Source organism: Amphibalanus amphitrite, unplaced genomic scaffold (genome assembly GCF_019059575.1).
Source record: "Amphibalanus amphitrite isolate SeventyFive unplaced genomic scaffold, NRLGWU_Aamphi_draft 000893F_arrow, whole genome shotgun sequence".
In the NCBI taxonomy this organism is placed as follows: domain Eukaryota; kingdom Metazoa; phylum Arthropoda; class Thecostraca; order Balanomorpha; family Balanidae; genus Amphibalanus; species Amphibalanus amphitrite.
Genome location: NW_024882387.1, coordinates 64,795 through 76,650, shown reverse-complemented (window position 1 = coordinate 76,650; position 11,856 = coordinate 64,795). Strand labels below are relative to the sequence as shown.

The window sequence follows — 11,856 nt, the reverse complement described above, 5'->3', positions numbered from 1 at the left end:
TGACTCCGTCCCCTCCCCTGCAGCTTTGGACCCATGCCAGCTCGTTGTCCTATGCGTCAGCCCGAGCTGTGCCCCGCCCGTCACGTCAGCCGCCCCCCCCCCCCCCCGCTGCCAGACTAGTGAGCAACGTGCGGATCAGCGAGCCCTCCCCCCTCCCCCTCCTCGGTCGCACAGTACCCAACCACAAACAATGAGCAGAAACAGCAATACTCCCGTGTATTCGGCGCAGGCCGGCGGCGACCGAGCCCCGGGACAGGGGCGCCGGCCGCCGCCGAGCGCCGGCCTTCACACGATAATTTACAGACAACAGGGACGACAACGCGCCGACAGCGGAGAGGCGAGCCCCCCTGTCACACCAACCCAGCCACAGGCCGCTCAGCCCGAACAACAACGCAGCGCAACGGTCAATAAAACCCGGCCCGGCCGGCGGCGCCGCCCGCCGCGGCTCGCGCTCACACCTGGAATGGGCCCGGTCGGGCGGCCGGCGCGGCGTCCAGTCACCAGTGTCCCGCCACCCGTCAGAGAACGCACCACTACCCCCGGAGAGAGCGGCCTACCGAGTCAGTCTCCCAGACCACCCCGGGCCGCGCCCGGCCTCACAGGTCCAAAAATAGTCATGTGCGCGCCGCGCCGCGCCGTGCGTCCGGCGGCGCCTACTTGCGCTGTCTCAGCTGCTTCTTAGTGTTCTGATCGACCTCGGGCAGCTCGGAGACATCCTCGTCCAGCTGTTTCTTGCCTACAGGGAGAAACACCCGCGCGTCAGCCAGTTACGCTGCAAAGAGAGACGGGAAGGCATGCAGAAAACAGAGAGATAGCGGAGACAGAGAACCAGCCGGCGGGACAGACAGCCACGACATCTAGAGGCGGCTCCAGGCACTACCGGTGCTAAGCGGAAGGAGGGGGAGCCCGCAGGCGGCTGGCAAAACTAAAACATCGCCAGGGCGAGAAAAGGTGACCAAAAATTAGTCTGCTTAGGCCAAAGCAAAATAAAGACCCCATGTTTAAACTTGAAAGAAACTCCGTAACGGCACAGACCAGCCACGTGTCAGTGTTAGGCTGAAGCAGTTGCGGTGTAGTGTGCACTAATCAAATTGACCAGAAAATGCCAAAGCAGACTGTAAATTTTCCTACTAAGATAGCCAAAGAGCACACATCTTCATAATGATTTCTGTGCGAGATGCACCGCACAGTTTGGCAATCGCGTAAATATATTGTCAGCCCTTACGGCAATATCAAAACTGCAAAACATGTCACTATTCTGGTAGACTGAGCATTCATTATTCTAATACAAGCAAACCAAGAGAAAGAGAAGAGATACAGATGAGTTATTGCATGATTGTGAAAAGTTAATGGACATGCACACGACAGATAGTGTGAAGAATTCCGAAGACACTGATAAGTTACGTCTCCCCAGCACCGACACTGTTCGCTGACGCAGAAGAAATGATCGTTATGTCTCCGAAATTTAGTTAGTGCTTTCACAAATTTCCCCTAAAACGTTAGTTAATGGCGATGTTTCAGAAAGAACCACGCAAAAACCTGACAAATTCTTTAGAGCACATTCTTAACACCCGTTATCAAATAAAACGTTAGTAATTAGCCGTACCCACATAGGCGGTAAATAGGCGTAAATAGGCGTAGTAGTGCAACGAGAATAAGACAGTCACAGACGCCATGCCTTCTATGCTACTTTCCTACTATTTTTCATCTTCCATCTACGTTACTCACTCTTCTTCTCCTTGGGTTTCTTGTCCTTCTTGGCGGGCGCCGCCTTCTTGGGGGCCGGTTTGAGGGCGGCCTGTTCGCGCATGCGCCGCAGGTGGTAGGTGATGAAGTGCCACATCATCCAGGCCTGCAGCAGGCAGATGCCCGCCAGACAGTTGACCCTGCGCGGAACACAGACACGGCAGGGGTCAGTTCAGGACTCACACGACCGCAGGGGTCCGAACAGGTCACAGACACGGTGGCAAGAATCAGCATAGTGACTCTTCGTGTAGTGGCTATCTTATGAGCTGTCATAGACCAGGAACAATTAATCACACCGTGAACCGGTCACGGATCAACTATCAAGTGATACGTAACTTCTAGCCGGGTTGGTGCCCCTGGTGCTGCTTCCTAGGAGATGACAGACCAGGGCAGCTAGTCATGGGTCCGCACGGGTCGCCGCGCCGCGGACCATGGGACTGGCGAGTCACAACAGGCCCCAATTTGGACTCGACTCACCTGACCAGGTAGGTGTTGAAGTTGCCGGTGGCCAGGTCGAGACCCGGGTTCTCGGAGCGCGCCAGTCCGAACCAGAAGGTCAGCACCGAGAGCACGATGGTGGAGAGGCGAGCCAACGTGAACAGTACGTTAAACAGCAGGAACCCTGCCGACGGCGGGAAACAGCGTCAGTACAGTGTGAACAGCACGTTAAACAGCAGGACACCTGCCGACGGCAAGACAAAAGAGAGTCAGTAAGGGACAAAGCACATCAGTGCCGGACAGCACGTCAGAACGGTTCTGTTGTACGTCAGTTCACAGAACGGTTAGCAAGGGATGGACTGCTAAAATAAGTCAGGACGGCACAGAACATTTTAGTTCGAGACGGAAGGAGCACGACAAAAATCACACAAGAGTATGACACAAGCTACCACATACAAACCAATCACAATTTCACGTAATACAATCGGCCCAGGGCCCGGGGGACAAAGTGGGACCAGCAGCCCCTATCTCAATTTAGCGGAACAGGTGAGGCGGGCGCCCCCAGCCGTGACCCACCCTTGCCCTCCAGCTGATCACCGCACCGACAGAGGTCGCTAGTGATAATTCCCTGGTGGCCGATCCAGGTAACACACAGATATCGTGAGAGGGGGAGTCACAGGGAAAAGCCGCGGTCCACCCGCAGAACGGGGCAGCGATGATGACGAAACAGAGCATGACTGTGTCACGATATCGTGTGAAAACACTGAGGCAGCTACCAAGGACGAGAAGTGGAGCGGAAAAGCGCCACTCAGCAGCACAGCTGCAGCAGAATCCCTCAGCAGACTCAGCGGGACTGCACTGCGGCCGTTCCGGGGAGGTAGGTCGGGTGGGGTCTCACCTTTGGCGGCCATCTCGGTTTTGTCGGCGAAGTGCAGCAGCCTGGAGGCGTGCACCACCGCCTCGACCGTGTAGTGGATGACCAGCAGCACCAGCGCCACGCGCGTCAGACTGCGGGAAACGGGGGCAGGGAGGTCAGACACGGGCGCAGAGGGAGGTCAGATATAGGGTCAGAGCCTCAGAGGGAAGTCAGAAATAGGGTCACAGGGAGAGATCAGACATGGGGTTGGAGGGAGAGGTTAGACGGCGGGACACGAAATCCGAGAACGGCCAGACATTCTGTCAGATTTGGCTAGTTGATAAAGAGCAATCAGACGAACGCCAGACAAGCGGACATTGGGCCAGACATGATGAGGTTTGACTAAGTGGGACACAAGTTATTGAACAAGATTAACCCGCGCCCAGATGGGGTCTGCCGAGCAACGCGGTCTGATGGGGGGGGGGGGGGGAACCTCAGATCTCGAGAACCACGCAACATAGCGACAAGCGGTAAACGGTGTTGGATAGCCCCAACGGGGAACTACCTTGTGACCCAATTTCATTGACCTCGGTCAAACCGATGACGTCACAGGTCAGGTCAAAGGTCGAATTTTCACCGTTTACAGGCATTTCAAGAAATGCGTTGTAAAATCGAGTAAAATGCATATCATTGAAAATCATCGATGGAGAAATGTTCTTCAAACACATATTTTGCTATTTGAGGTCACTGATACCATGTCAGGTCACAGAGGTCAGGTCACTGGGGGGTCACAATATGAAAGTGTCGTGTGATACATGTTTTATGGTCAATTTTACATGACAAATACGATTATGTGGGTCAGACAGACTTTAGGGCCAGCTTAGGTCACGTTTTGGTCAAGGTCAGGTCAAGGTCAGGTCAAGGTCAGGTCAAATTAGGTCAAATTTCAAAGTTGATATTTTTGCATAAAATGGGTATCGATTCGATGCAGCTCGTCACGGGGAGTTCAATGGTGGTCTCCGTTTTGCGCTACGAGGTCTAGAATTGCTAAAAAATTGAGTTCAAAAATTTGACGTCATCAATTTTTAACAGTTTTTTTTTCGCTATAACTTGGCCAAAAAAGAGGTATCGATCTAAAATTTGCTATGTATATTGAAGGGCGCAGGGAATATCACATATATTCCGGTTTTTCGAAATTCGAAAAAAAAATTGGAAATTTTTTGAGTTTTTCTAAAAAAAAATCAATTTTTTTGATATATGGGGGTCAAAATCCCAAAATTTCGAAAATCCGAGATAGCAGTTTTGTAGCGCCGTCTTTTCTCTACACAACCACATAAAGAACTTTAAAATTGCTTGTTAACCCGCGCCCCACTGGGGGGCTATTTATAGCCCCCCCTCCCGTTTTTCTGCAATAACTTCCAAACCGCTTGACGAATCGACGCCAAACTTTCAGGACCTTCGGCTGCATCAATTTGACACCTTGCGTCAAAATTTGAACTTCGTAGCTACCATAGGTCGGCCGGAAATGACGTCAGAGTGACGTCATGTTCGTCCGATTTCGACGAAAAACATTGAACCACGGCAATCGCTCCCAAGAGCTCAGTTTTTAAGCTAGATCCAATTTCTTTGCATGAAAGGACTCAGAATTGACCGCGCTATCAAACTGCTATCTCGGATTTTCAAAATTTTGAAAATTTTAAAATTTTATATAATAATATTCAAAATTTATATTTTTATATTTTTTCAAAAAGTTTTTGACTTTTCGAAAATACCGGAATATATGTGACAGAACGCATGATGTTGACTAACTCTAGCAAGTTTTAGCTAAATATCTTCAAAAATGACCAAGTTATACGCATTATTGCAAAAACTTCACAATTATTAATTTTTCAAATCAATTTTTCAGTACGTATTTGACATCGTACACCAATATAAATGGCACCATCGTGTTTCTGAGCTCAAACTGCATCCATTCGACACCTTTTTTGTTGAAAAATGTAAACTTCAAAATTTGACCTTTTTTGACCTGAAAGTGACCTGACCTAAGCTAAATTCGACTCCAAATGACCTCGAATGACACAGACGACATCAAATTCGAAATCTATGGCCTAAATGGACCATAAAACATGTGTCACGTGACCGAGACATGATATAATATTTTCGTGACCTGTGATGACCTGACCCTGACCTGAAAATCAAAGTACAAGTTTGGTACCCTCAAAGTATCTAGAGCATCTCTTCACGAGTGTGGAAACCAAAAATGAGCCTGATCTGACTTGTAAGACGGCGGCCAGAGCCAAAAATGTGAACAAGCCCAAATGCTAATAATTTTTACTTTGATCTGACCTGTGACGTCATCGGTGACCTCGAGGTCAATGAAATTAGGGTTCGCTCGACAGTTTTTCCGGGGCTATCAGACGCCGTTTGAATTTTGACGATCGGCCCAGTAGTTTCGGAGTTAGGAGGGGGGGGGGGCTATGAATAGCCCCCCCCCCAGTAGGGCGTGTTATACACAGACCCCAGTGGGGCGCGGGTTAACTATAGAATTGGTGAGCGTTTCAAGATGTCAAGTTTTTTGCTCATTTTTACTCGAACATGACCTCAGTTTGACCTCAATAACTCCTGACCTGAGGTGACCTGTGACTTGAAATTTTGTGTGAAGGTGTCAAATTGATGCCCGGTAAGGTACCCAAAATTTGGCGGCGCTGCGCGCCGCCGTTTTCTCGCTATTTAAGAAAAACCACAGGGGGGGCAAAATGGCCCCCCATCAGGGCGCGGGTTAAGCAGAGAGCATATGCGATACGCTATTGTACGAAAAGGCTCAGGGAAAGACACGCAAGGACGGGACGAGTTTCACTCGGACAAAGGCTTTCTAGACGAGGAACACGTTCGGTCGCTGGAAGGTTGTACGTAGTCACAGCATGCCAAATACAGAAAATAAATGTAACATCGAAGGTACCTATGCCTGACATAATCCAGTGAACCCGACAGCTGGATGTCATCACACGGTATTGATCCATCAATACACAACCTTCCCGAGTTCTATTAGCCGGTACCGACAGCACTCCCGCTCAGTCTCCAATTAATCCCGCCCACACGGGTCTTATACCATACATTGCGGACCGATATAACTTCTCAGACGCCACGTGCGTCGTACACGGTAGACTGAGCGCACCGATACCACCCAGGTGTCCGCTCCCACGGCCACGGTCGGCCACGGTCGGACGAACTGAGTCGGCAGGACTGCGGCGCGTACCGAACGGGAGACCCAAAGGATCACGGACACTGACTCGGGGACCCACCAGAGCCTGACACTGACTCGGGGACCCAAGAGGATCCGAACTCTCACTTAGGGAACCACTGAACCCGGACACTCACTACGTTTCCATGACACGTCTAAATCGATTTAGCGAAATTTCACGCGCGTTTTTCTCGGAACCTATTTACCTTATGCAAAAAAATGAGCGTATATATGGTTTTAGCTAGCACTTATCTTTTATCTACATTTTAAAATTATGCCTAAATGCTATGATGGAGCAAATCCATTTGTCAAAATCGGCAGCTTGTGCCATGGAAACGTAGCCAATGAGTCGGTAGACCTGGAAGTAGGCCAAAACCTTTACGCTCCAGATCCAAACACTCGCTCGGCTCAGGGAAGCCACCGGGACCCCCAACTCTCACTCAGGGACCTACCGGACCCTGAATACTGACTCAGGGGACCCGGCAGGACTTCGACACTCACTCAGGGGACCCAGCGGCAATCTGACACTAACTCAGGGGCCCACCGGCACTCTGACACTCACTTGGTGACGTAGGCGGTAGTGATGAACACCAGGTAGAGCACAGCGTACTGGATGCGAGCCGGCCAGTCCTCCTTCCGGACCTGACGGTGCCGCAGGGCGGGGGTCATAAACTCAATATGCTAGCGCACGGCGCAGACAAAAGAAACGGTAATCGTTATCTACAGTGAGCGGAAACTTTTGTTCGGTCCATTTAACTGGGTAAACAATGTTGATGGAATGGGAGACCAGTGTTAGTGAGAGACAGCAAACACGAGTTAAATTTTGATTTGCATGATTCTAAAAAGTAAATGAAATGACGGTCACTCATGTCGGCGTTTTCCACCGGCCGGCCGGGCCGGCCGGACGGGCCGGCCGCCGGCCCGTCCACGCGCCGGCCGGAGAGAGCCGTACGGGGAAATATCGATCTAAGCTCTGCTATGAGCGAGCACGCTGCAGGCTAGATCCGGTCTCAGATAAGGGGCTCTAAGGCGGCGGGATATAAACTGCCGAGTGACGAGCATGGGGAGATACCGTGCACACTGCGGGACCCACGAACAGCGACTGCACTCGACAGGCACGACGCATGAACACTTTCCCTCGAGCGACTGCCGTTATTGGCAAACTACGCCGGCAGCGGGGACTGTACCTTATTGTATTTACATTTAAGAGCGATTTCTGAAGTACAGGCCGGGAGAGCGTGCGGACCGGCACGGGACCGGCACATGGCGTACCTTCTGGAAGTAGAGCTCGGGGAAAGTGTGCAGCCAGTAGGAGATCTGTGTGATGAAGAAGAATTTGTACATGAAGGCCATCTGGGTGTGGCCCTCCGGGTAGTTCTCCCACAGCGAGCTGATGTTGGTCAAAATGTTCTCCCTGAAAAAACGCCCGTCATCATGGAACTTAGCAAGGGAAACCATGACACGATGCTATATTTTTCAGGTCAGCCTTAAATGCACATGTTAATCAATCAGTGTTCCATGACTGTAAACTGTGTTCCGATTATGATATGTTGCTGTTTGTATCCATACACCCTATCCGTTTGGCATGATTGTGGGCTCACTTTCCCGTTTGGATGTGCTCTCATACACCGGGCGAGCTCTTTCTATGCAGGTTCCTTCCCTTCTCTATTCCTCTTCTCATTAGGCTACTCTCAGACCAAGGGAACCCCAAACAGGTGAGTTGAACAGGCAAGTTCAACAGCACATGGCACATTTGACTGACAAGCCATCTGCCAAGATGTGATGAAAAAGAAAGTAATGTCTATAAAAGCCCACCCTTTGGAAGCAGGCAGTTGAAGTGCGTGCCACCCTACCTGAATATGATGTGTCCTCCCCAGGCCACCGAGGTCAGGTAGAACACAAGCAGCTGACCAGACTCGGTGAACCGACTGTGACGCGTCTTGCTCCGGTGCATCTTCTTATTGATTTTCTGAAAAACACGCACACAATAAGGATGGAAAATCCATTGCTTTTTAAAATGATAGTACCTTAAAAAATTGACATGGTCAATAGATAATGTCCACATCAGACTTTATGCTTTATACACCAATAATCAGCACTCTGGAAGCAGTAGGTAGTACCTATCCCAATTCTAGTACACCTTTTTGCGTTGTTCGATGGCCAATCGTCATAACCATTTCGGCATCAGTTTGGACAAGCGTCATTCAAAATAACCCATCGGCGATGTGCATCACTGTTTGACGGTCGGCAAAACAGGCTGGACTCCATTTAACCATTCTGCATAACTCTTTGTCATTGAGCACAATGTTCGTCATAGGCAAAACACTTTGTCAGATTGTCATAATGCTTCGACATTTCACAAAATGGTTAGTCGATGTGCAAAATTCATCGGTACTGTGCGTAAACAATGACTGTTTATTTAAAACTTTCGTCAATGATCAAAATGTCAATGATGTACTGCTTATCTAGCCATATTCAATGTTTAACGTTAATCACGCATTCAGGGATGAGGCTTATTACGGAGCGAGCGAAGCGAGCGGAGTCTCATACTGAATTAAGGGAAAATCCTGAGTATGAGCGGCCGGCCGGCCGTGGGGACGGTCTTCAAAAGCTAATTTCTTAGGAACGGGACATCCGATTGACAAGCGGTCTTCTTTACTGAATGTCACTTGGACGTAAAAGTTATGTGGTGTGATGGCCACCATGCGTTCTTGCCAACCACCGCACGTGGCGCGTGGTAAAGTTGGACATTTTTTAAGAGCCCCCAAAATTGCAACCTCAATAACGGCACAACGGTTGGGCCGATTGCATTGAAACTCGGTACACAGTTAGGTCTCCATCAGATAATTCATCTGCATGTGTTAAGGTTGGGGTGCTACAGCACGTGCGCACGTGCAGGGGGCGCTCCCAGATCTCGAGAACGGCTGGGCCGATTGCGCTCAAATTTGGTACACGGTTGGGGACCAGTTACATAGTAGGGTGCCGTGCAAAAGTCAGTTTGGACCCCGCTTGCACGTGCGCACGTGCAGTGTGCCGATTCCAGATCTCGAGAACGGCTAGGCCGATTGCGCTGAAATTTGGCACATCGCTAAAGACCGGTTAGTAGGGTGCAGTGCACAAGTTAGTTGGAGGTACCTACCCCCTCGCAATTTCGCACGTGCAAGGCCCATCCTCTCGCTCGCTCCGTTGGTCACCCAAAAGGCGTTTTACTGGTGACAGTTCCAGCGCAATTTGCAACCAATTAACCATTGAATTCCGAAAAAGGCAGTTATACCATAGCTACGAGGAGACTGCCGGCGCCATACCGAGTAGGCATGTAGATTAGATTCTTGAGCGTCGGACTCCTAAACGCTTCGATACAAACCACGAAGTCGGCCGTCATTATCGCGTCACTGCCCGTGCGATGTCAAGGGACAACGCCTCGGGCGGCCGCGCCGGTCGGACTTGCGAGGGAATGGCTGACAGATGGCAAGCCGGGCCCTGCCGGCCGGACACCTTGGTTTTGGGGCGGGGCTGACTTATCCAGCCTGTTGCCTGTTCCTTGGTGTTTGAGGCGGGGTTAATTTATCCAGCCTGTTGCTCTGTTGCCTGTCCATTTTTCAATCAACCGATAACATGTCAGCTACGTCCATCTACATTGTACCTATGGCGCTCATGAACGCTACCGATTTTTATGTGGATCAATGGTCTACGAGTTTCGCCACCTATGCCTCGCACTGCACTGTACAAACGCGGTCATATTTACATATACTTCTCTGTAAAGGGGCGATCTGTTTTTAGTTTTGACGAAATGTTATGAGGAATGCCGAAATTAGCATGGGGATGTTTTGGTGAACGACGAAGGGATATTAACGAATGACGAAGCATTTATCCAAATCGTCAAAGGTTTTGCCGGAACTCAATCAGTTATAGCGAATAGCGAAGGTAATACCAACTGACGAACTGTGGAGTGGGATCAGCATTCCGTTTTGCCCAAATGCTGAAGGTTTTGCCGGAATGCCTCTCACTGGCGCCACCTATGTGCTGATCGGACGAATGGGTTTTGCTGATTGGCCATCGAACAACGCAAAAAGGTGTACTTAACTTCATGATAGTTGTAAACCCAGAATGCATTGAAAATACTTACATCAATAACAAACTCCTGGACGATGGCATGGATAACAATGCAGATGAGGAAGTAGAAGAAGATGACACACAGGTCCTGGATACCATTGGTATACAGGAACACTGGAGGCTCGTTCTCATTCTCGATGGTGACATTGTGCTGGAGAGCGATGAATTTTGTGGCAAATGGAGATGTTACCTGAAAAGAGGATGGTATGAGTCAGTAGTAATCAAAGGATCATCTTCATTTGCACACTGGTTCAATGCGATGCTATCATTAACCGCAAAAGGGCCCAATGAAAGCAGTAACTGCCCATTCACAGGGAACCAGCTTTATTCAACAACGAAACAAGAAAATACATTTATTGAACATATCATGGAAGTAAACACTTAGTCCAGGTGGTGGTGCAAAAGCTGGTGCTTAACTCGAAGTACCGCCACCTGGCGACATAACTAAAATAAATTAGTGTGGTCCAGTCCAGAGCTGTGGTAGGTCGGGTCAGCTGTCACAGCCATTGGCAGTGCTAATAAGCGGGACGGCGCCGTTCCAGAGATATTAGTTTCTGACTGATCCCTAGAAGCTAACTAATAATCAGAACTATTAATTGCAAAGATCAGCACCAAAATTATGCACTTGGAAATCAAGAGCTAAAGGTAGGTAGGTAAGGTGGTAACTGGTAGGTAGCAATAGCATAAGAGCCTTGAGCCATGGGAAGCCAACCATCCCCAGCAAACTTCTAACCCCCAAAAACAATAAATGACATTCAAAACAATAATCTTTTAAACCCTCAATATGATTGAAAACATTCTAAATCCACTGAATGAATGCATGTAAAGGTTAATATGAGCTCCTAACACTAAACATACTCATGAAAAACCTCTAGCATATGGACGTTGAGTGCAACCACATTTTCAAGCTCACCTGGAACATCAATCCCACAATAAACACCATTGCGATGCAGGACACAATATCTTCATGATTTTGGATGATAAACTCATGGCTGAAAATAGGCGGACTTTTCGCTGATTTTCTTCCTTTCGGTCCCATCTTGCTGGAAGCCCGGCGCTCTCACGGGAGTCGGCCGCAAAGAACACAGCGCCGGCAAGCGTCTCTGGAGCACCAAATAACTTTCCCTTTCGTGTGCCATATCTAGGCTAAAATTCGCCAATTTATTCTTTGGCTATAAAATAAGCGGCCTAAAATTGCATCAACAATTTCGACTAAAACGTTAAACCGGGTGATTTTGCATTTTCTGCAAATTTCATCAGCAGTATCATCCGTAAAAATCGAGATGAAACCGTGAAAAGGGCTTAAAAACACGGTGTGAAAGAAAATAGGCTTCCCGATATGCCTATTTCTGGGCGGATATACGCCAACACTCCGCCAAAGTTGGCAGCGGTGAAATCCCCCAACGCCAAGTTGTCACCGAGTGGCAGCAGCTGGGGCGCTGGCGCATGTGTACGAGAGGAG

General features: G+C 49.4%; 1 protein-coding gene across 2 annotated transcripts; it reads right to left on the bottom strand.

The window, feature by feature from the left end:
- Positions 1–197: 197 nt before the first annotated feature.
- On the bottom strand, positions 198–11,505 carry LOC122367733 (translocating chain-associated membrane protein 1-like). Of its 2 annotated transcripts, none has more exons than XM_043341090.1 (9): positions 11,308–11,505; positions 10,408–10,584; positions 8,135–8,250; positions 7,554–7,695; positions 6,844–6,923; positions 3,083–3,192; positions 2,224–2,368; positions 1,729–1,886; positions 198–772 (listed from the first exon to the last, which is right to left on the bottom strand). In XM_043341090.1, exons 1-9 carry the CDS (start codon positions 11,431–11,433, stop codon positions 768–770), a joined length of 1,059 nt encoding a protein of 352 aa, XP_043197025.1. In that variant the 5' UTR covers positions 11,434–11,505; the 3' UTR covers positions 198–767. The 2 variants fall into 2 exon arrangements, with proteins under 2 accessions (XP_043197025.1, XP_043197024.1); XM_043341089.1 differs by having other exon boundaries at positions 198–736.
- Between the last annotated feature and the right edge of the window lie 351 nt (positions 11,506–11,856).